Below are 25,029 nucleotides of genomic sequence, written 5' to 3'. Positions count from 1 at the left end.
TGTAAATAAGAATTTGTTTTTAACAGACTTGCCTAGTTATTTAAAAAATATTCTAATGTCCTCATTTATTTCACTATCTTGAGTATATCTCCCACATTGAGATACCGTTACAGTGACATTGTCCATTATATAAATGCATTGTAAGAATGTAGTTGATTTACATTGTGCATAGTGTAAATTGTATAAATGATAGCTCGATTTTCCCGCTTGCAACATGTAAACAACAGTGTTTACTGTTTTCACCCCCCGCTTCTTGTCTTCTGACGTACTACACAAGGGACCGCCCCTCCCCTGTCTCTCAGTCACGCAGCAGCTACGTGTGAGTGTAAAAAATAGAAACTTCCAAGATGGCCGAGTCCGTAGGTTCCATGCATTTCTCAGCTAATGGCAAAACAAATCCCCCAAACCCCTTGGTACCCAAAATACCGCCAGAGAGTCGACTACAGTCTTCCAATGATGTCTACCCTCCACCGCCAAAGAAAGTCCGAATCGAGGAGAAGAGTTTGAAACACAATAAATTGAACGGGGACTTAGTGTGTGCAGGGGAAAAACACAACGGGAAGCAGAGTTATGGAAGCCCAGCGAAATGGAGTTTCGGCCCGGCCAAGCCGAGCAACTCCACCGCGCCAGCTCTCACACGAAAGATCTTCAAGATCAGCAACTTTCTCGCCTCTCCTGCGAAAGTCAAGAAACCGAATGAGAAACGCCACAAGGAAAAGGAGAAGAGCGCTAAAACGCAGAGTTCACTCATGGAGAAAGTGAACCCTGAGAGTTGCCATACAAAGACGGAGAACGGTGATACAGCGTGTGGTAGGGTCAACATTGTCAGTCTTTTGAATCACAGATGGAATGTAAAAAGTCATGAAAACTAGGTTTGAAATAACTAAAGCCAGCTGAAAGGATTAGTTAAGCAGTGCTACTGTACAGTAGGCCTACATAATGCTACTAGGCCCAGTATATTATTATACCACTGATTGACAGAAAGGCCTACAGTTGAGATTAAGTTTAATTAAATGTTGATGGTTCAGAATCAATGTGTTTGTTACTTAAACTGTATTCAATTTCTGTATTTTAGACCACACTGGCAAAGATGAGAGAGAGAAGAAAAAGGAGAGCGATAAAGAGAGGGACAGGGAGAAGAAGAACCACCAAGTTATGGTTGCGAATGAGAGGGAGAATGGAGAGGTGAAATCTCCCCTGAACGGTATGGATTAAAAATAAATATAAAAATAAATAATGGTGAAATCATGTAGATTCAATGCCAAGTTGGCAGGTGTTCACACTGTTTTAGCTTCCCTCATAATAAATTGAGTCAAAAGCTGTGAAGTAGGTAGGTCATGCACACATCTTATTTACACCTGTTGGTTTACACTGTCTTCTCTTCCTTGCAGAATCAACAGAGAAGCCTAAAGTAAACTCGGAGGACGAGCTCCTCTTGAAAAAGCTAAAGAAAAAGAAGAAAAAGAAGCACAAAGACTGTGAGAGGGAAAGACGCAGCCGTCCCAAGATGTACCACCGCTCCAGTCAGACGGTGTGTTCTGGTATGTCTGTGGACCTGCCGGACCTGCTCAACACACCAGACAGGAGTAACTACAACACCAATAACAGTTTCTTCCACACCTTCCCAAGTCCCCATCAGGATCCTTCCAGCACCACCACTACTACCTCCGTGTCCACCTCCACTACCTCCATGGTCAGGGAGAGGTTGGGCTACGGCTCCCCCCTCCACAGTGCCCAGTCCCAGGGCATGTCAGGGCTGGAGTTTGGCCGTCTGATCCACGTGGAGCAGCAGGCCAACGGAGGAGCCTCGGTGGCCCACGCCTACTGCCAGCAGCTGGCTTGTCTCTCCCCGGCCGAGATGCAGCGCTTCGCCCAGGAATTTGTCACCCTGTCATTCAGCGAGGACCAAGCTGAAGCGGCCCACTACGTCATGGGCATCATCCATGGAGCAGCCTCCTACCTACCAGACTTTCTGGACTACTTCTCCTACAAGTTCCCCAACGCGCCGGTCAAGATGGAGGTGCTGGGGAAGAAGGATATAGAGACAACCACCATGGCCAACTTCCACACTCAGGTCAGTGGATGGATGAGAATGCTTTATAATCATCCTAAAGAATCACCACCTCAGTACCAGCCACTTACACACACTGGTGCTGATGTATATGTGTGACTTTGAAGTGCATGACTCTTCCCTAGGTTCTACTAATGTAAATCATTGACTCTTCACTAGGCTCTGCTAGTGTGACACCTAGACTCTTAAGTAGGTTTTGCTAGTGTGACTACTTGACTCTTCAGTAGGTTCTGATAGTGACTCCTTCACTCTTCTCTATGTGTTTTTGTTTACTTTCAGAATCTGCATTTATATTTCCCCTCGACCAGGGACTCTTAGTTCTGTATCCTAGCAACCCTGTTTCCTTCCTCCCTGCAGATAGTTTGACAGGTCTACTGCTCTCTATGTGAGACACCACATGGTTGAGCATTCAGCGATGCTGAAGATGAAAGGCTATCACTTACTACTTAATGTGATTCTATCATGTGAACAAACATTGCAGCGTGTTAAAGGATTATTAGTGGGCTTCGGTTGCCATTAGCTATGTGAATTGGGGCATAAGACAGACACTTGCTACTGCTAGATGTTGCTGGTATGAATTAATTATTTATTCAAAACATTTTCTCAATATTAATGTATGGCTAGATGAATTCCCTTGATCAATTACATGACTACTCACTGTGTGAGTGGGATAAAAAGTAGCAAATCTGAATGACCACAGATGTTTGAGTTCCTCACGTTTTAACCTTACGAGGTCATTCCCTCCAAGTTCCAGTTTTACAATTAAGAATAAACACACGGCAGCAGTTTGTTTTGTTACAGAGCTTGCACAGGTTTCAGAGTTGTCTCTACTAGCAGACACTATCACACGTCTGCATGAGATGTACACCGGGTTAGGTAAACAAAGCTTTTATCATTACAGTGGCATGTACCAACTCAGTGATATCTGGCAGAGAAGCATGAGTTAAATTGGGCTTTAAAAAGTACAGTTGTAAATGTAATCTCCAAAATAAAGCCTGAGTAATAGTGGTTGGATGACTGTGGGACTGGGCTTACACATGACAAACAAGAACACAATCAAATTGCGCATTTGAGGTGTTTTCCTGTTTGTATTTGCATGCGGCGTCAGGCCTCCTGAGGTAAGGCTGGTGAGAGGTTAAAGATGGTTGATATGTGAGGTCAGTGGAGATTTGTAAACAGAATGGTGAGAGGGCAGTGTTTAATAACCCTCTAGAATCTAAGCCCTGTCTAAACCGGGGGGGGGGGGGGGGGTTCTAAGCTAACATATGGAATTGTTTTAAGATTGTGATACCAACGATTACTTTGCTATTTGATTTAGAATTTTAAGACCCCTTAAGGTATATATATAAAATTTTAAAAAATAAATGGTTGCATGAAACATTGAATTTGGTATTATTGCGATTAGCCAATAGAAACTTATTGAATGGCGGATTTACTATATGGAACAACCGATAGTCCCCCAAAAAATCAAAAGGAAGTTCATTCTGAAGTGTCTGTCCTATATCTGAGATAAATTAAGATCAGGAAACAATTTTTATTTGTACATGTATTTATCCCCTTATTTTTTAGGCACTAAACTATCTCCATACTGGTATGGTACCAGGGGCCTTCAGATGAATCTTGTGCAAAACAGAGAGCACCATCCTATTCATGAGTCTCATCTTTCAATAGTGTTTTCATAATAGTTTGTAGGCCAACCCGTTCGAACGCTACAGACTTTTTCGGGATTTCTCATGATCTGACAAACACCACTCTAGCTCTGCCACCTTTCACTGCAGATACAGAAGGGCGATATCGGCGAATGTGATGGATTGAGACACAGCCTATGCAAAAACAAAACGGATATTTCTAGCTTAAACAGATGGATTTTGATGGGAATCTCTTTTATGTTAATTAGATTCCCGTGGGGGCACACATTTTAGTTTAAGGGTTTTAAAGTACCCTCCAGAGGAAGTTCCTGCTGCTATTTAAATGTCATTTCCTGTCCTAGCGAGTTTAGGTTTCACCTCCGAAGAATGACAAAGGCTACTTGTACTTATTCACAAATTGGGTGTGGGAATTTCCACGTAGTTGATAAACAACAAATAGGCAGTAGCGGTGCGTGGGTAAAATCACTGGGGAAGCCAAGCCCCCCGACCCATAACCATATTACAACCTACAGTTGCAAGAAAAAGTTTGAACACTTTGGAATTACTTGGATTTCTGCATTGATTTCTCATAAAATGTGGTCTGATCTTCATCCAAGTCACAATAATAGACAAACACAATCTGACTAAACTAATGACACACATTCTTATTGAAGACATTGAGTAATCATTCACAGTGCAGGCTGGAAAAAGTGAACCCTTGAATTTAGTAACTTGTAGATCTTCCTTTAATAACAACCTCCACAAAACGTTTCCTGTAGCTGCTTATAGGACTTGCACAAAGTTGAGGAATTTTGAATCATTCCTACTAGTGATGCACCGATATGACATTTTTGGACGATACAGATATCCGATAATCCAATACCGATATTTACCATTTTTGCGCCCTTTCAAGCATTCTAGTACAGTTAAATAGTTGACACACACGGATGCAGCAGTCTAAGGCACTGCATCTCAGTGCAAGAGGCATCACTACAGTCCCTGGTTCGATTCCAGGCTGTATCACATCCGGACGTGATTGGGAGTCCCATAGGGCAGCATACAATTGGCCCAGCGTCGTCCAGGTTTGGCTGGGGTAGGCCGTCATTGTAAATAAGATTTTGTTCTTAACTGACTTGCCTAGTTAAATGAAGGTTACACACACTACAGCTATATAGCTAGGTGTAATCTAAAATAACCCTAATTTATTATTTGATTAATGGTGGTGGGACCCATCTATGTGACGCTAGCCACAATAAGGATTAGCCACAATAGTGGACTTTGAGGTTAGCCTTCAAATTAAAAGTGTCATTGACAGTGATGCAAATGAATACAAATAGTAGAATTATGCCATAATTGAATAGATCATGCTAAATGAGATTGGAATGTTATATAAACTCAACAAAAGACAATCATTTGTTAATTTGACAATCTGTTGAAATCACACAATCTATTATACTTTACAATTGCATTGTGGGGCATACCTATTTCACTGTACTTTTTACCTATGGATTGTGGATCAATGACATGGGGTATCAGTCTACTCAGTGCATCATAGCTCTTATTGTGGGACCCTGAAACAACTGTGAATTGAAACACATTTATTGTCAACTTGTTCTGTTGAACACTATTCCAGAGGAAAAACAATACTGTGTGGATGTTTTGAAGTCTGATAACTCTGAGGATAACGTTGGGAAAAAATAGCTTGGGTATTGAGTAGACTGTTACCCCATTTCATTGATCCCCAATCCTTAGGTAAAGCTGTACAGTGCAATATGAATGTCAACACACACAATAGGCTGACTGGGGAGGTGGTTTCACACAGTCACAGTTCCGCGATAAGAGCTGCAACGCTAATATTTGCGTGAACTCTTCACAGTTGTGTTCTGATGGTGTCACCGAGTAGACTGATACCCAATTTTATTGCTTCACATTCCTACCTTGTTTAACGTTATCTAGTATAAATATGGCATGATTCCACTAATTGTAACCTTCTGCATCACTTTCAAAGAGGTACTTGTATTTTGAAAGGCAGAGTGCAAATTGCACTATTATGCCTAATTCTTCTTCTGGTTAGCTTCACAACACATGACCTGGTCAGGTCGAGTCTCACTAGCCAGATGAAGCTAGCTGGCTGCTTATAACGTTAGCTCTGGGCTACAAGGTTAAGTAGCTGGCTAGCTATTAATTTTCATGAACTAAAGTAAAATTTCAATAGGCGAACAACAAGTGGATACCTAGCTAATATTTACTTACAATGATTCCTATGTCATTGCTAAGAATAGTGAAAATGACTGCAGGTTCTACTGGTCGTTGTTTTCAGGCTGGTTGTATTGGTGTTAGCTAGGTACCAAGCTAAATAAAGCTAGCTACCCCAGAAGTTGCGGTCAAATAAATTATGCTTTATTACCAACGCGGTATTGTAAACACATCGTTCTTGGCCGGTGTTTGCTTGTTTGCAGACTTTTTTGTACAGCTTTGACAGTGCTACTGATAGTAGTGGTCGCACTTGGCTTGCAAATTCAGAACACACAATCTGTGTTATTTGACGTGTCAAATTGAAAGCTTATTTAACGCGCCAAATAGTGCGAGTGTAGCATTTCGCTACACTCGCATTAACATCTGCTAACCATGTGTATGTGACAAATAAAATTTGATTTGATTTATTGTCAAATAGTGTTATTTGTCATATCTTTTTTGACACGCAAAGACCCAAAGGGGACCCATAGTATGTCGTGAAGCTAATAGCGGTGGCGCTATTACTGTGTAACTCCGGTAGGGCAACATCTGAACAATAGTGCACTTGGTAACGTTAGTATGTACCAGTGCTCAACCAGTCGTGAAAACCAACATCACCCACAAATGACTGCTCGGCTTGTTGACTGTTCGATCCACATAGCAAACATTGTGGGCTAGGTTAGGAATGCTGTGTTTTACGTGATGTCATTACGTCATGTACCTACGTTATATAGGTATGCACGTCAGCTTTGACATTGGTTTTTCACATCAGCGTTAAACTAGACATTGTGCCGATATCAATGTTGGCATTTTTATTTAATATCGGCCAATTACGATATGTTCGCTGATATATTGTGCGTCCCTAATTCCTACCCTCAAATCTGTTTCAGTTCATCAATATTTCTGGGTTGTCTTTATTGCACAGCCCTCTTCAGGTCACGCCACAGCATTTCAATTGGTTTAAGGTCAGGACTCTGACTTGGCCATTCCAAAACACAAATTTTCTTCCTTTTCAGCCATTCTTTAGTTGATTTACTTTTGTGCTTTGGGTCATTGTGTTGTTGCATCACCCAACCTCTCTTAAGCTTGAAGTCATATATTGCTCCTCTGACATTCTCCTACAAAATGTCTTGATACACTTTTGAATTCATTGTTCCCTCAATAATTGCAAGGGGTCCAGGCCCTGAGGCAGCAAAGCAGCCCCAAACCATGATGCTCCCTCCACCATGCTTCACAGTTGGGATGAGGTGTTGGTGTGCAGTGCCCTTTTTCCTCCACACATAGCGTTGTGGCTTTTTCCCAAAAAGTTCAATTTTTTTCTCATCTGTCCACAGCACATTTTCCCAGAAGTGATGTGAAACATCTAGGTGGTCGGTCTTGGGCAAACCTGAGACGTGCCGCAATGTTTTTTTTTAGACAGCAGTGGTTTCCTTCGTTGTGGCCTTTCATGAACACCATTGTTGTTCAGTGTTTTTCTGATAGTGGACACATGAACACAGATTTCCATTGTTTGTAGAGTTTTCTGAAAGTCTTTTTCTGTTACCCTTTGGTTATTTCTCACCTCTTTCATGATTGCCCTTTTTTGCTCTTGGAGTGATCTTTGCAGGAGACCCACTCCTAGGGAGAGTAGCAACCGTCCTAAATCTTTTCCATTTGTAGACGGTTTGTCTTACCGTGGATTGATGAACACCAAGGTCTTTAGCAATGCTTTTGTTACCCTTTTCAGCTTCGTGCATCTCTATAATGCGTCTTCTAAGGCTCTGTGAAAGTTGTTGGGATCGAGGCATGGTTCACACTAACCAATCTTTCTGGAGAAGAACAGATTTGTCAGTAACCAGGCTTTGTGTGCCTTTATTTAAAGGACAGGGCACCTGTGCAACCCACACCTCCAATCTCATCTTAATTGAAACACCTGGCTCCATATAGCTTTTGGAGAAGTCGTTAACACAGAGGTTCACTCACTTTTTCCATTCTGCATTGTGAATCATTACTCAATGTCTTCAATAGAAATGTGAAAAGTACAACTGTTTGTGTGTTATTAGTTTAGTCAGATTGTGTTTGTCTATTATTGTGACTTAGATGAAGATCAGACCACATTTTGAGTAATCAATGCAGAAATCCAGGTAATTCCAAAGGGTTCACAAACCTTTTCTTGCAACTATATGTCAAATCAAATCAAATTTGATTAGTCACATGTGCAGGATAAAACAGTGAAATGCTTACTTATGAACCCTTAACCAACAATGCAGTTAAAAAATAATGGATAAGAATAAGAAATAAAAGTAACAAGTAATTAAAGAGCAGCAGTAAAATAACAATAGTGAGACTATATAGGGGGGGTGTACCGGTACAGAGTTTATGTGTGGGGGCACCGGTTCGTTGAAGTAATATGTACATGAAGCTAAAGTTATTAAAGTGACTATTAGTGGTGTAACGGACCGTAGTTGATCCGTACGGATCACCCCCCACGGTTTAGCATGCATGTGAACCGCGGATCAATTGCAAAGTTTAACCATCATAGTGTGAAATACAGTTTTACTACCGCTGTTACTTTTTAAAGTAGTAATTCCCTAAATCTCCATGCAAAGTTGCAGTGAAAAGATAGACAAGACAGATGCGTGCTGTGTTTTACCCTGAAGCCTGAAGGTTGATTTGATAATTTTTTAAAAGCAGTTGTGTGTACTGTTCACATGAACGGGGCATGTTGAATCAATCCTGGATGCTTGCGTTGCAAAAAGCAAAGAAGACTAAAGAGCAGTGACAGCCATGGCTAGTGGAGGAGCTAAAGAACTGGAAAAGCCTCCCGCTTCATTTGTCTCATGTATGGGAGCATTTTGGCTTCCCTGTCAAATATGATGACGGAAGAAGGGTGGTGGACAACACCATTACGGTGTGTAGGCATTGTATCACAAGAAAGCCACATGACCATGGAAATACATTGGGCATGGCCACACATTTAAAGCGTGATCAACCTGGTGTGTCAGTGACAGGAGCCAACTCAGCCAAGAGACAACAACTTCTCACCGTGGCATTTAAGCAGCCCTTTGCTGCAGAATCAGACTGCACTAAAGCCATCACCAAATCTATTGGGATGCTTATCAGTGCAGACATGAGGCCATGCTCTGTTGTGGAAAACAAAGGATTTAAAAATATGGTGAAATCTTTTTTGACACGCAAATACCCAAACGGTGTTCCATAGTATGTCGTGAAGCTAATAATCAAATCAAATGTATTTATATAGCCCTTCGTACATCAGCTGATATCTCAAAGTGCGGTACAGAAACCCAGCCTAAAACCCCAAACAGCAAGCAATGCCGGTGTAGAAGCACGGTGGCTAGGAAAAACTCCCTAGAAAGGCCAAAACCTAGGAAGAAACCTAGAGAGGAACCAGGCTATGTGGGGTGGCCAGTCCTCTTCTGGCTGTGCCGGGTGGAGATTATAACAGAACGTGGCCAAGATGTTCAAATGTTCATAAATGACCAGCATGGTCGAAATAATAATAAGGCAGAACAGTTGAAACTGGAGCAGCAGCACGGTCAGGTGGACTGGGGACAGCAAGGAGTCATCATGTCAGGTAGTCCTGGGGCATGGTCCTAGGGCTCAGGTCCTCCGAGAGAGAGAAAGAAAGAGAGAATTAGAGAGAGCATATGTGGGGTGGCCAGTCCTCTTCTGGCTGTGTACTTAGATTTACAGCCAAAACCCACTCCCTAGGATAAATAACTTAGAGTAAATTATAATACATTATTTCTAGGAATTAACAGCACCACGTGAAATGGAACTGTTATCTTAAATGATACATCTGGATTCTCTACTGTCTTCTCTGCTCTGGTATCTTCATGATCATTCTCTGCTCTGGTATCTTCATGATCAATCACCAACGTTTAGGGTGGGTACAGACGTGGCATCTCAGTATGGAGCGCAGTTCACAATGCTAGTATCTCATCTGCTGTAACTTTTTGTCTTGTGGCCGATACATTTGCTGCAGCATAGCCTATGCTACATTACTATTAGGACTAATATATCTGAATTCGCATCTAATTTACACATCTTCATTTGGGTTTCTCGGGTCACCTTGTTTTTTTTGCAGCCTATCACTGGAATATCGTTGCTTTAAATCACTGCACACGGAAGCACTGTGTTTCTCTATAAATTCCATTTAAATTGCATCGAAAATAGATGATCCTGTTCAAGATGTCCTAGCCTAACTCTTTCAGGTAATACATTCAATGCAGTGTTAGCCTTATACACTGCTCAAAAAAATTAAGGGAACACTAAAATAACACATCCTAGATCTGAATGAATGAAAATATTCTTATTAAATACTTTTTTCTTTACATAGTTGAATGTGCTGACAACAAAATCGATCAATGGAAATCAAATTGATCAACCCATGGAGGTCTGGATTTGGAGTCGCGCTCAAAATTGTGGAAAACCACTCTACAGACTGATCCAACTTTGATGTAATGTCCTTAAAACAAGTCCAAATGAGGCTCAGTAGTGTGTGTTGCCTCCATGTGCCTGTATGACCTCCCTACAATGCCTGGGCATGCTCCTGATGAGGTGGCGGATGGTCTCCTGAGGGATCTCCTCTCAGACCTGGACTAAAGCATCCGTTGGTGGATGGGCTGTAAGCGCAACCCCCACCTGTGGACGTCGGGCCCTCATACTACCCTCATGGAGTCTGTTTCTGACCGTTTGAGCAGACACATGCACATTTGTGGCCTACTGGAGGTCATTTTGCAGGGCTCTGGCAGTGCTCCTCCTGCTCCTCCTTGCACAAAGGCGGAGGTAGCGTTCCTGCTGCTGGGTTGTTGCCCTCCTACGGCCTCCTCCATGTCTCCTGATGTACTGGCCTGTCTCCTGGTAGCGCCTCCATGCTCTGGTCACTACGCTGACAGACACAGCAAACCTTCTTGCCACATCTCGCATTGATTCGCCATCCTGGATGAGCTGCACTACCTGAGCCACTTGTGTGGGTTGTAGACTCCGTCTCATGCTACCACTAGAGTGAAAGCACCAACCAGCATTCAAAAGTGACCAAAACATCAGCCAGGAAGTATAGGAACTGAGAAGTGGTCTGTGGTCCCCACCTGCAGAACCACTCCTTTATTGGGGGTGTCTTGCTAAATGCCTATAATTTCTACCTGTTGTCTATTGTCAATCAGTGTTGCTTCCTAAGTGGACAGTTTGATTTCACAGAAGTGTGATTGACTTGGAGTTACATTGTGTTGTTTAAGTATTCCCTTTATTTTTTTGAGCAGTGTATTTAGCTAATGAATGATTGGTCAATATGCTTCCAACTTATAGCCTCTGTCTTAAAGGGAAAATACACTCAAACTATCTTTTGGTTTTTATTTTTATTAGGCCACTGTTGATACAATCCCAAAATATGTTTCATGTCAGCAGCTAAGTTTAAAAAAAATATATTTTGGACATTTATGAAGCAGAATGTCACAAGCTACATAATCATGGTAATGCAAAAATATTCTAACCTGTTTCTCCCGTGTCTCTGCCCCCAGGTGAAGCGTACCTACTCCCAGGGGACGTACCGTGCTGGGGCCATGCGGCAGGTCAGCCTGGTGGGGGCCGTAGACGAGGAGGTGGGAGACTACTTCCCCGAGTTCATCAACATGCTGGAGGAATCTCCCTTCCTAGAGGTTGGTTTAGAGTGTGTGTCTTTACATAGACAGTGTTTGTGTAATTTCATCAGCACTGTGCTATTCTACTTTTGTTTAAACTTAAATAAAATAAATAAATATATACCAGTAAATGAGCTTATGTGTGTGGTCCCAGCGTACCCTGCCCTGGGGCACGTTCTCCAGCCTGCGCCTGCGGAGCCCCACAGAGAGTGACGACGGACCCATCATGTGGGTCAGACCAGGGGAACAGATGATCCCTGTGGCTGACATTCCAAAGTCCCCCTTCAAGAGAAAGAGGTACATTGCTTGATTTTGTTTGGCATTGTTGTTTGTCCACCATTGTGAGAAGATTGCTGTAGGTCTAAGTTTGCTAGGGACAAGAACCAAGTCATTGCAGCAAGCCACCAACATGACATAAGACATTAAATTTAATGAAGCAGTCTGTGGTATCCTCATGCCACATCCTATGGCATTTAGTTTTTGCTTTAAAAATGCATTTACATTTCCCTCTGTTCCAGGTCGACCAATGAGATCAAGAACCTGCAGTACCTGCCGCGGGCCAGCGAGCCCAGGGAGATGCTATTTGAGGACCGGACCAGAGCCCACGCCGACCACATCGGACAGGGCTTCGAGAGACAGACCACCGCCGCCGTGGGGGTGCTCAAGGCCGTGCGCTGCGGAGAGGGGTGGGTACACATCTGGTCTCTGTAGCCCTGACCTTGTGTGTGTGTGTGTGTGTGTGTAGGTGGGGATGGTAGGGAAGGGGGTTGTGTGTGTGTGTGTGTACACACACCGGAGTTCCTCTTTATGACAGTCTCTCCCTCTCCACTGTCTCTCTCTGTAGTGATGCTCCTGCCAGGGTAACCAAAGACGTGGTGTGTTTCCACGCTGGAGATTTCCCAGAGGTGGTCCAGAGGCTCCAGCTAGACCTGTACGAACCACCCCTCTCACAGGTACGTCTGAGATCAATGGATTCTACATGGATCCTTAGAACAGATTATTAACCAATGATTGTGTGTGAATGGTTGCTTTAACCAACAAAATAATCTCCTCTACTGTCTTTTCCTCTCCCTCCTCCCATTCTCCTCGCCTCCCTCCTACTCTCCTCTCCCTCCCATTCTCCTTTCCTCCCACTCCGTAGTGTGTGCAGTGGATAGATGATGCCAAGCTGAACCAGCTAAGGAGAGAGGGCATCCGCTACGCCCGTATCCAACTCTACCACGACGACATCTACTTCATCCCCAGGGGAGTGGTGCACCAGTTCAAGACTGTGTCTGCTGTCTGCAGCCTGGCCTGGCACATCCGCCTCAGACAATACCACCTGGACCAAGAGAGGGAGGAGGAGAGCTGTACTTCTACAAGGGCAACAAGTCAAGTCATAGAGGAGGAGGAGGAAGAAACAGAGGAGAGTGAGGAGGAGTGGGGGAAAGAGGAGGACACTCTTACACAGCCACGGACGCAGGTGAAGACTGAGGAAAAGGAAGAGGGAGGAGAACGGACACCCGTACTGGAGCCGCCACTAGTTTGCAAGGAGGAAGATGACACCGAGGAAGAGAAGGGAGGGGAGAGAGGAGGCTGTACACCTACACTGACATCACCTTTGGTCAAGGAGGAGAGAGTGGAAGGAAACCCACTCACAGAGACACTACTGGAAGTCAAGGAGAGAAAGGAGGTTGACGAGCATCACAAGATAGAAGAGATGGAGAGAAAAGGAGCAAGAGATGTCAGCACATCCACACAGATGGCACCACAAGTGCAGATGGAGGGAGAGAGAGATGGAGAAGATATGGAACTCTCGAAGGCATCACAGCATGCTGGGATAAAGAGAGAGGAGGAAGAAAGACACCACAGGACACCTCCACAAGTCCAGAAAGAAAGAGAGAGGGGAAAGGATGGTAGCACAGCCTCACAAACACCACCAGTCAAGAAAGGGAAGGGGAAAGATTTGGAGAAAGATGGAAAAGAGAGGGAGAAAGAGGAGAGGGCGAAAGATAAGGAGAAAGTGGAGAGGATGAAGGAGAAAGTAGAGAGGGTGAAGGATAAAGAGAAGGAGAAAGTGAAAGAGGAGCGAGAGAAAGATAAGAAAGAGAGGGTTAAAGATAAGGACAGAGAAAGGGAGAGAGGGAAAGATGGAGAGAAGGTGAAGGGGAAAGATGAGAGTGTGATGGAAAGCACCACACAAACACAGACATCTCCACCCATTAGGAAAAAGGAGGATGAGGAGAGGAAACACACACATCCATCCCAACATGCCCAGAGGGAGGAGAAGGGAATGAGAGAGGCAGACACAGCCTCAAAGACACAACCTCAAATCAAAAAGGAACGAGACCGGGACAGAGGTGGTAGTAGTACACAGACACAGTCTCACACACGGCTAGAGAGAGAGGAGGGCAGAGAGAGCAGCACACATGGACATAAACCCTCACATGGAAAGAAGGAGAGAAATGGTTACAGGGAGGGGAAAGAGGGTAACCCATCCATACACACTTCACACACCAAGCCAGGGAGAGAGGAGGATGGAAAGGCTGTCACTTCTAGAAACACATCGTCTCATGTAAAGAAGGAGGGGAAGAGGGATAGAGGGGTCAACCATAAGGAGGAAAGGAAGAAACCGCCCCTGCCCCTAGCTGCCCCCCCTCAGACCACAAACCCCCACGGACGCTTGTAACCTTTGACCTCTTTAAGCCTATGGAGGCATTTCAAGCCCCACCCCTCTCCCTGACAGACAAGTCTCACCACCACAGCGACTGTCGAGGTGCTCTCTCCAAGTCCGAGAGCCGGACGCTAGCACCCTCTAAAGGACCAAAAGTAAAGGACACAACACAGACCAAACCTACAGTTCCTTTCCAGGACACACGGCCGCAGCACTCCCTAAAACACCCCATGAAACCACACACCACACACGCACAGCAGAAAGCCTTTTTATTATGAATGTGTAGTTTTCTCTCTCTTACTTAGTCTGCTCCCAGATCTGTTGCTGCTTCAGCCATACTATCATTGTCATGCCATAGTACATATACAGAGTTGAATTGGCTAAAGCACATACAGATCTGGGACCTAACCCTGTTTTGAAAACTTTGAAAATCCTTTTCTTTCCTCCATTCCTTGAAGTAATCACTGATCTAACACAGTTGGGTAGGTAAACGCAAATGTTCCACCACGTAGCTAATACCAATAGTCATGTCAGCATCAGATCTGAGGACGGATGCATTTCATAGCATCCGAAGAGGGCTAAAGTAAGAATTTACGCTAAGTAGCTCACTTTACGTTTGTTAGTGAATGTACGTAGTAGGTTCTTTATATGAAAACCGTTGTGACCTGTGCACTACTTAGCTACACTATTCTCTTAAAGCACCTACTCTAGGTACTATACAACTCAGTCCCAAAACAGCCCCTTGGTTCCTTTGTCTTCTCCTAGCCTTTCCTACTTTGAAGTTTGCAGATCTGACAGGACCAGATTGGTGTACTTTGGCAATATGGTTCCCCATCTAGACAGAATTTCCTTAGTCTACACTAGACTATACAGAAGCGGGTAGTAGGGGATAGGCGTCTATTTTAAATAGAGAACTAGTCTGCCTGTATGCTATGGGGAGCTTCTACCGCGTTCCTTATACCTATCCAGGCACTTCAGTTCTGCCAACACAGAAGGGCTCAGAGCTAGGGGTTGTTTTTGGACCAGGCTTACATGTATGATTCAATACAGGGCTGTAAATGATACGTACCGAATCTGTACAGTATGGATGTACTAGTACTGATGTGAGAAAATGTATACAGAAATGCATATATTTTTTGTAAGACAAGTTTTATTTTCCATAGAACTTATTTATCATTTTATGTATTTTTTTTGTTCAGATGTATGTGAGAAACTCTTGTAAATACCTTTTATTCCTAAAATTAAGACTTGGTAGTGTGATTTATACTTTGACCAGAACCTCTCAATAAAAGGTTCCTAATATTACAATGGCCTCTTATTCATTGTGCGCATTCTCATCTGACCAAGTTGAAAACTGAATTGACCCCAGCTCTGATCACACACACTCACTGAATCCACCAATCATCAAACTAGTGTAGTTTGATTTTTAATGCACGTGTCTGTTAAAGGGCAATTCCACCACTTTTCAACCTAATTTTCATTATCTCCAGCATCAACATATGCAAAAACGTTGCATTTCTATGTTTTGTTGGAAAAAAAGATCAAGTTGAAAAGTTATGAGTTTTTTTGGTGATTTGGGTAGCGAGAAAATACACTCGCTTGGGCTAGAAACTCAACCCTACCCTGTGTTGTCACAGAGAATCATTTTTCCCCCTTATCTTTTTAACCACATACCATAGAAATGTGCTGTTTTCACATATGTAGACACTGGTTTGATGCTGTAGATTATGAATATGCGGTTGAAAAGTGGCAGAATTGCCCTTTAACCTTGTACAACCAACCGTAAATCTTGCTCGCTTACATTCTGTTTCGCTACGCGGATGGCGCCGCAGTAAAAAGTCTAGCAAAAAGAAAGTTAGACGCACAAATATCATACCCCTGCAAAATGCTAACCTTACTGTCATGGTGAGAGGTTAGCATGCCTTGGAGGTATAATATTTGTGGGTCTTAACTTTTATCATTATTCACGATTGATTCAGGATTGTCTGTAATCATGGCAGAATCAACATGAATGTAGAGGTGTTTAGGAACATATTCTATTCTTATTTACAATAAAAGGGACTCCAAAATGACAATATTTACCATTCATTTCTATTGGGCACAAAATTATCTAAAACAAACAGCAAATGCATCCAACAAATTTGTAGAGTCACAAGCTTGATGTAGTCATTGCGTGCTAGGACTATGGGACAAAATACTATACTTTGACTACATATAAGTGAATTTTGTCCCAATACTTTTGGTCCCCTAAAATGGGGGGACTACGTACAAAAAGTGCTGGAATTTCTAAATGGTTGACCCAATGTGAAAATTCTCTCTGGTTAAAGTGGACAGTCTGCACTTTAATATCGTAGTCATTGTATCATTTAAAATCCAAAGTGCTGGAGTACAGAGCCAAATCAACAACAAATTGTGTCACTGTCCCAAAACTTTTGGAGCTCACCGTACATTTAAAGTGAAACTCCCAACACATAACATGGGCCCAACAGACAAAGCAATGGCCGGGAACATCCAAGATCCCCTTCAGTGTCTGCAGGTCTGATGGAACCTGATAGGTGTAAGGCTGCCGACAATGGGATTTTGTGTCTGAGAATTTCGGATGCTTTTTCAATGGGAGTCATCTGTTCCCCGGTGAATGACAACGGATGGTGATTCACTGACAAAAAAGGCACAAATGGTCCGTCTTTTGGCAGACAAACTTGTCCGAAAATAGTTGACTTGAGTTGATCTACATCATAGGCTCTATACGATTTCATCTATGTTCAGGAGTATGAGTTTGGCCGTAGCCCGTTACAGGTAGAATATTAAGGAATGTTCTAAGAAGTGTTGTCAAACCAGGCACACCCCAGCCGATGTTTCTCAATCCATTCCCGTGGGACTCTAAAGGGATGCACAGTTTGGTTTGAACCCAGCATTAGCCTTATTCAGCTCATATGGCTAGATGATTCCTTTCTTAGTCGAATCAGGTGTGTTGGTGCTGGACTAAAGCAAAATAACATGCACCCTCCTGGGTGTGCCACAGGAATATATTGAGAAACTCTGCTATAACAAACAACAAAATATCACAGAAGACAACATGGCGTTAATATGATTATAGATCCCTTTCTATCCCTGATTCTGTGGTTGTCAGTAACAGTAGGAATCATTCCACCAATTTGGTGCCTTTTGAGATGTGTAATTTGTGAAAAAAAACATTGATTTCACCAAATTGTAACATTCTGTCATTAAGACGAAATGTTCAACTTAATGAATGACACGTTTTACCATCTCAATACTATATTAAGTACAGAATGGTTACCTGGAGGGAAATGGGAGAGGGTTACGCTTTTTTCAATTTCAGTCAAGGGGAGGGTTAAGTATTTTTTTAATATAGCTTAGGGGAAGGTCATGTCATTTGTAATTGATAAAATGTCAATATTTTTCAATGTTTTAGAATTAGTTGCTTATTAGGCTATACACTGTGTATACAAAACATTAGGAACACCTTCCCCCTTTTTCCCTCAGAACAGCCTCAATTCGTCGGGGCATAGTTTCTTTGACATTCAGACACTGAGATACAACCTTCTACAGCAGAGGAGACCAAAAATAACTTTGCTTGGGAAGTAATCTAATTCTGTTACTATCAATTGATTAGGCTATTCACTTTCTGTACAATAGAATGTTTTTTATGGACACACTTGTGACCGTCTCTCGTTGGGTTAAAGCCACGGAAGAAGAGTAGCCAGAAGTTAAAGCTTAGATTTTTCTACATCGGTAGGCCTACTTTGTCTGGGGTGGAAAGGTCAGCCTAACTTTTGAAAGTACCATGCTTAACGACGACTCCGATTAAATTATTTGCAAACAGGGACAGTTTTGTTGCAAACAAGACATACTGATTTGGCATTGGAGAAATATGAAAATATGTACACATAGGCCTATGTCCGTTCTTGGCCTGTGATTTTGGTCATTTGTGTGGTATTAAAAAATATTCTGCTAATATGTAAAATGACGTAGAATTGCATAAATGTTTATGAACTGCTATTTTTTTCTCTGACCTGCAAAAACGATGATATATTCATGCAATGCTTTTACTATAAAAAAAATATTTTTCCACCACTACTCTTGTCCACAGTGCTCTGTGAACCCACAACCTTCTGATATCAAAATTCTGGCGTTGCCATGTAATGCTTACAGGACAAAGAACAGTTTGTAAAACTCCATATCTACAGTGCCTTCAGAAAGTATTCATAACCCTTGACTTATTCCACATTTTGTTGTGTTACAGCCTGAATTCAAAGTTAATTAAATGTTGTTGTTTTTCTCACGCATCTTCACACAGTACCCGATAATGACAAAGTGAAAACATGTTTTTAGACATTTTTCCAAATTTATTGAAAATTAAATACAAAAATATGTCATTTACATAAGTACTCACATCACTGAGTCAATACTTTGTAGAAGCACCATTGGCAGCGATTACAGCTGAGTCTTTCTGGGTAAGTCTCTAAGTGGCATTCCACACCTGGATTGTGCAATATTTGCCCATTATTCTTTTCAAAATTCTTCAAGCTCTGTCAAATATGTTGTTGATTATTGCTTAGACTTCAGGTCTTGCCATACATTTTCAAGTAGATTTAAGTAAAAACTGTAACTCAACCTAGAAACATTCACTGTCTTCTTGGTAAGCAACTCCAGCGTAGATTTGGCCTTGTGTTTTAGGTTATTGTCCTGCTGAAAGGTGAATTCCTCTCCCAGTGGAAAGCAGACTGAACCAGGTTTACCTATAGGATTTAGCCTGTTCTTAGCTCCATTCCATTTATTTTTTTATCCTGAAGAACTCCACAGTCCTTAACGATTACAAGCATACATGATGCAGCCACCACTATGCTTGAAAATATGGAGAGTAGGACTCAGTAATGTGTTATATTGGGTTTGCCCCAAACATAACACTTTGTATTCAGGACAAAAAGTGAATTGCTTTGCCACATTTTCTGCAGTATCACTTTAGTGCCTTGTTGCAAACAGGATGCATATTTTGGAATATTTTTATTCTGCACAAGCTTCCTTTTCCCACTGTCAATTAGGTTAGTATTGTGGAGTAAATAAAATGTTGATCCATCCTCAGTTTTCTACTATCAAAGACAAAACTCTAACTGTTTTACAGTCACCATTGGCCTCATGGTAAAATCACTGATCAGTTTCCTTCCTCTCTGGCAAATGAGTTAGGAAGGAGGCCTGTATCTTTGTAGTGACTGGGTGTATTGATACACCACCCAAAGTGTAATTAATAACTTCATTCTCAAAGGTATATATAATGTCTGCTTTTTTTAGTTTTACCCGTCTACCAATAGGTGCCATTCTTTGCGAGGCATTGAGAAACCTCCCTGGTCTTTGTGCTTGAATCTGTGTTTGGAATTCACTGCTCGACTGAGGGACCTTACAGATCATTCTGTGTGGGGTACAGAGATTAGGTATTCATTCAAAAATCAAAGGGGTTGAATACTTATTGACTCAAGACATTTCTGCTTTCAATGTTTTATTAATTTGTAAAAACAATTACAAACACAATTCCACTTTGACATTAATGGAATATTGTTTAGGCCAGTGACCAAAACATCCATGTTTAATCCATTTTAAAATCAGGTTGTAACATAAAATGTGGAAAAGGTCAAGGGGTGTGAATACTTTATGAAGGCACTGTAGACATGTTCTCTGCTATCCACTTTGTTTTAATTATTATTTTTGGTATAGGGCCATTTTTTTTTTCAGCGTTCAGGGAGGGTTTATGTCAAATATATTTTGCTGCAGTGAGGTCCGCTTTTCTCCATGTAACCGTTATTTTAAATAATGTTCACTCCCTAATTAGGGCTTTACAACGATGGTAAAAACTTGAGATTTTGGGGAAAAGTGGGTTAAAATCTTCCTGGAAGTCACAGAGGGACATGTAAAAATGCTGAATTTTGGCACTTTAGCAAGTCTTTATTCAAATAAAAAAATCTGATTTATTTAATTCTCTGTGGTCTATATTAAAGGGAACTTCATTGAATATAACAGTCTTAATTTCAGGCTTTTAAAATGTCTACTTAAAATATCAAAGGAACGCAAAAGGCACTCATTTTGTGGAACGACCCAGTAACAGTACAAGTCCTGTCCCGAGTCACCAAGACCTCTTACACAACACCCCGGAGGGCAGGCAATCCCCCCCTCCATACTCTCTGGATTGGGTCAGATTACCAGTTATATAATTCACTTCATATCACACTGAGCCATGTTCCAAACCATAGAAAATGTACACCTTCTCCCTTCTTTGAGGTAGTCACTGATCTGCATGTGATTGGATAAATGAATGCAGGGACCTACTGTTGTATAATCAGTCATTCTGCTTTCACCAATCCAACCCAGGCAGATATTTGAAAACTTCAGCAAAGTAGAGACATTTTATGATTTGTGTGTTTCTTCATGGTCTCCAGGGGAAAACATATCCCTATCACACTTAAAAGAAACATAATCAATACCAATGTTCACATATAAACCCATTGGACCTAACGGTCCCAGTTATCAGAGAATAACACAGGCACATGCACAGACCAGTCAGTCTGTCTGGAGAGCAAGGGTTCGAGTCTGCTTACGAATTCTCTGAATTCTCAACCAACACGTCTCAAATATCACAAGGCAGAAAAATTATACACTGGAGCATCAATTGAGTCGATTACCACTGAGTCCCACACATATATTTGAAAAACAATGAAAAGTTTGTTAACAAAATGACAGTAAACAGCACAAAATGTAATTCAGTTACCAAACTTTGCATTTGCATTGTTCTTCAAGTAAATGTATTTTCGTAACATTTTCTGAAGAAACAGGAAAAAGTTTCTGCACGCTCCTAGTCAGATGCAAATGTTTTTAATTATAGCTGAGCAATAACAAATCAGCTGTGGATCAGCTGTGGAATAGTCCCAGTCTTGACTTCAGTTCCCCTGGCAGAGACCATCATGGCTGCAACATTGCTTGATGCATCACTATGGCGAAATAAAGATTACATTTAGGAGCATCATAAAGTCAAATACATTGTCATTAGTGCCATTTCACTACTCTCTCCTCCCCCTCGGTCTCTATTGTAGTAGTCTTTACATTCTGTACTAGTGGGAACAATCTCCCTTCACCCCCCTTCTTTCAGTCTCTGCTGTAGTAAAATAATCCAATCCATTTGTTATCTTCATCACAGTCCTTTTCAGTTCAGTTTCTCCTGCAGTGGATTACAATACTCTCCCATTCACCTCCCTTACAGACTCAGTTGCAGTCTTTAGACTGAGTAAATAAAATCAATCTCCATCTTTCTCCCTCCTCTCAGTCTCTCCGGTAGTGAAAGACATTGTAGCCAAGCTCCACCATGGCCCCGACCAGCATGGCCCAGAGGGGGACACACACCACACTGAGCCAGATGTCCGTCAGCCTCTCCAACCGGGCGCACAGCGTCAGACAGAAGCCCAGTTTCAGCAGCATTGCAACCAGGTACAACACCCTCTGCTGCAGGTTCTGCTGGTCGTCCCGTGGGTCATACCCGGGCTTGCACCGACCCGCCATCTTCACCACCAGCATGAGGATGAGAATGGTGTCAAATGTCCATACAGGGAGGAAGATGAGGAACCAGTTCCAGTGGATCTTGGAGTCCAGTTTGAGGACCAGCATGATGAGGAATATGAGGGTGAAGGTCCATGACAGTAGGACTCTCTGGGCCAGAGACATTCTCATTTAAGTGAGGGGTGGCCTGGAGGGGGTACGTTAACTGTGACACTGGCAAGTTCTGGTCAAGCGTGAGATGAGCCTGAAGGTGGGACACACACACACACACACACACACTAGGATGAAAGACAATATTTGCTAAACATGCCGAATTACACTGGATGTAGTAGGAGGGAGTAGCAATGTTGTCTTCCTGGCAATGGTGGATCATCATCATGATCAATCTAGTTTGATATGACAATTTCCACTTAGTCAATTAATGACAACAATATATTGGTTAGCGTATCTAGCTATAGTTCAGCAACTACCGGTAGCTAGCTAGTCGAATTTAGCCAAATCTAATCAAGCCGAAATGACATTTGAGACAGGCAGCCATTCTCCTTACCTGGATCAGAGGATTTGTCACAGATATAAAAATGTATCTGTAAAATCCATATCATGAATAATACTGTGTTTTTATTGGAAGTTTGTTACGAAGTGGCTACAGCATTTTCTAATGTTTAGGTTTATCTTCCGGGAGTAGTTAGTGGAAAATAAATTGGACCCTCCTATAAACCACTACGATGAAATATTCTCATGATGTTTGTCAATCATACAAAACACCCCTCTGATTGAAGGAAAATAAAAACGTGGAACCGGAAAGTACATAAACGCTGTCCATACTTGGTTTAGTTCAGTCAATTAACTAAATGAAATATCGTCTATTATATCACAGATAAGCCATTATATTGTCCAGACACTCCATTGGCCACTCTAACGTTGAAAATAAATGTCTTCAAAAATGGAAGGAAGTCCGGGAGGCAAGATCAGGTGGGACCCTTCTAGCCAATGAGAGGGCAGATACGAGTGCGATAACAGGCACAACTTCGACATAAAGTATTTTCTCTCAAAATGTATACTTAAATCCGTACACTCGTAACAACCTAAGTATTGTGAAACTACACGAAACAAATAAACCGTTACATTTTTTGTTTACCAAATTCGACACTCAATGACCTCCATACAAAAACTCCTCGCTTAGTGAGCGAATAAAACGCCACCTGCTTGGAGAATACAGATTTTTGGGCCCAGTTATCCCTCGCCTCTGCCTCTGATTATATTGACAAGATAGACGTGACCGCTCTAACAATGGAAATACATGTTATACTCACAGATGGAAGGCAGGCGGTAGGAGGCGAGATCAGGTGGGACCATTCTAGCCAATGAGAGGGCAGATACGTGTGTGAGCAACACGCCATAGAGATAGTTAGGACTCAATCTTTGTGTCTGTGCCATTATAAACTGGGTGGTTCGAGCCCTGTATGGCCGTGGTATATCAGACCGTATACCACGGGTAAGGCAAAATATTTATTTTTACTCCTCTAGTTGCGTCGTGCATAAGAACAGCCATTGCTAGCCAGCCAACTAAAGCTAACACAGTCAATTCAAACCATGCAGCTAGAATATCAGCAAAGTAGCTGCATTTAATTTCGTTTGACCTGTTTTTATATTGGCATTTTTTTTGCATATATCCATTAAAATGATGTTGATTCATTTCGACTGGCTGAGAAAATATGTCCTTCTAGTCCTGATACAAAAATTCAAAATAGGACAGTGTAGATCGAATTTCAATATTGAAACAATGCTGCAAATGTTGAGAGACAGACATCAATGTTTGTACAAACCCCGGTTGTTACAAACCAAATGTTAGGCTAGAAGCAAGGGGAAATAATGTCTAGATGTTTTTTACAGTGGAGATCAAGTTAATGAATTGGCTGGGCTGAAGGGACACTGGCTGCGCAGGGAATTCTCAGATGGAACGGAAAACAAGATTTTTGCGTCATAGGATTACCGCTAAACGTTTTTTAGTATGGTTTAGAATATGTCTCAACCAATCACAATGCCTGTTTTGACCAACCCTTTGCAGAACAACGTTCTTCAGCCGCCACAGCCACATTGATGCTCGAAGGTAGAACGGGGCTAGTGACTGTTTCATCGAAAGTATACTATAGGGGTTTAGGAATATAATTACATTGGAAAAGTAGGCACATATTTTGTAGGAAACAACTTTGCCATCATCGTATTGTCAAATTTACTTTAGACAGATCGCAATGTTGTCATTAGCTAGCAAAGCTTGTGAAAAATAGATAGTAATGCTAATGTTAGCTAGTTAAAATCTGGAGGTCTCCCCTCAATCGTAGCTAACATACTGCATCTAAAGTCAATCTGGCGAGAAAATGTTTCCTCCTACCAATTATTTGCCTTTTTTAGAAATGACATGTTTTCAAGCCACAGTAATGCGCCCAATGTGGATGCATTGAGTAGAATACTCACTCAGTTGGTCATTAGTCCTAAACTTTATCAATAAAACGTCACAATAAGGTGCTGAGCGCTAGATTCGCCTGCTGATGGGAAATGAGATCCCCAGCTCAGCTAAAAGCATTGACAAATTGGTGCCGTTTTCAAGGTACTGTTAAATAAATGTTAACTACGATCAACAAAAATACAAACGCAACATGTAAAGTGTTGGTCCCATATTTCATGAGCTGAAATTAAAGATCCCTGTAATGTTCAAATTTTGAGCACACATTTGTTTACGTCCCTGTTAGTGAGCATTTCTCTTTTGCCAGGTTAATCCATCCCCCTTACAGGTGTAGCATATCAATAAACGGATTAATATATTGATAAAAGTAATCTTGTCCGAAAGAGATTTACAAGGTTATCAAAACGTCACGCCAGGGTAAACCTACACATAACACAGCCCGTTAAGAGGCCTGGAAAATATGTTTCCTGCACAATTTTTCCCCTTTTTTCATAAAGCTCTTTTGTGGGATAAGTCATTGTTCTACCCCAGCTGGCACGAGAGGAATATTGACTTTGTTCTTGATATTTTCGACAACAAGGGTAATATTCTCACATATGAACAATTTATAACATTGAAAGAGTTTCCAATACCTTTCAGATAGTTTATTTCTGTGATCAACGCCGTTCTCAGTGGTCTAACTACACTTGTGAAAAGTCATCTTTAATTTTGGGAATGATCACAAAGTTTATCCAGAACTCAGATTGGAAGGTGTGGGTTTACTTGAAACCTTACAAATA

General features: G+C 41.9%; 2 protein-coding genes across 4 annotated transcripts; one reads left to right on the top strand and one right to left on the bottom strand.

Moving 5' to 3' along the window:
* The first annotated feature begins 318 nt into the window (after window positions 1-318).
* Window positions 319-15,534, top strand: LOC115134860 (lysine-specific demethylase RSBN1L-like). Its single transcript, XM_065022474.1, has 8 exons — window positions 319-810; window positions 1,076-1,204; window positions 1,392-2,074; window positions 11,454-11,591; window positions 11,728-11,870; window positions 12,092-12,259; window positions 12,418-12,526; window positions 12,715-15,534. Exons 1-8 carry the CDS (start codon window positions 348-350, stop codon window positions 14,239-14,241), a joined length of 3,360 nt encoding a protein of 1,119 aa, XP_064878546.1. The 5' UTR covers window positions 319-347; the 3' UTR covers window positions 14,242-15,534.
* Window positions 15,535-19,724: 4,190 nt separating this feature from the next.
* LOC115134732 (transmembrane protein 60-like) lies at window positions 19,725-23,179 on the bottom strand. Of its 3 annotated transcripts, none has more exons than XM_029668922.2 (2): window positions 23,100-23,179; window positions 19,725-22,030 (listed from the first exon to the last, which is right to left on the bottom strand). In XM_029668922.2, exon 2 carries the CDS (start codon window positions 21,955-21,957, stop codon window positions 21,553-21,555), a length of 405 nt encoding a protein of 134 aa, XP_029524782.1. In that variant the 5' UTR covers window positions 21,958-22,030; window positions 23,100-23,179; the 3' UTR covers window positions 19,725-21,552. The 3 variants fall into 3 exon arrangements, with proteins under 3 accessions (XP_029524782.1, XP_029524781.1, XP_029524780.1); XM_029668921.2 differs by lacking the exon at window positions 23,100-23,179 and adding an exon at window positions 22,925-23,089; XM_029668920.2 differs by lacking the exon at window positions 23,100-23,179 and adding an exon at window positions 22,334-22,913.
* Between the last annotated feature and the right edge of the window lie 1,850 nt (window positions 23,180-25,029).

The sequence above is a fragment of the Oncorhynchus nerka genome, linkage group LG9a (genome assembly GCF_034236695.1).
Source record: "Oncorhynchus nerka isolate Pitt River linkage group LG9a, Oner_Uvic_2.0, whole genome shotgun sequence".
Classification (NCBI taxonomy): Eukaryota; Metazoa; Chordata; class Actinopteri; order Salmoniformes; family Salmonidae; genus Oncorhynchus; species Oncorhynchus nerka.
Note: the sequence above shows the minus strand (reverse complement) of the source record. Positions and strands in the feature narration are given on the sequence as shown.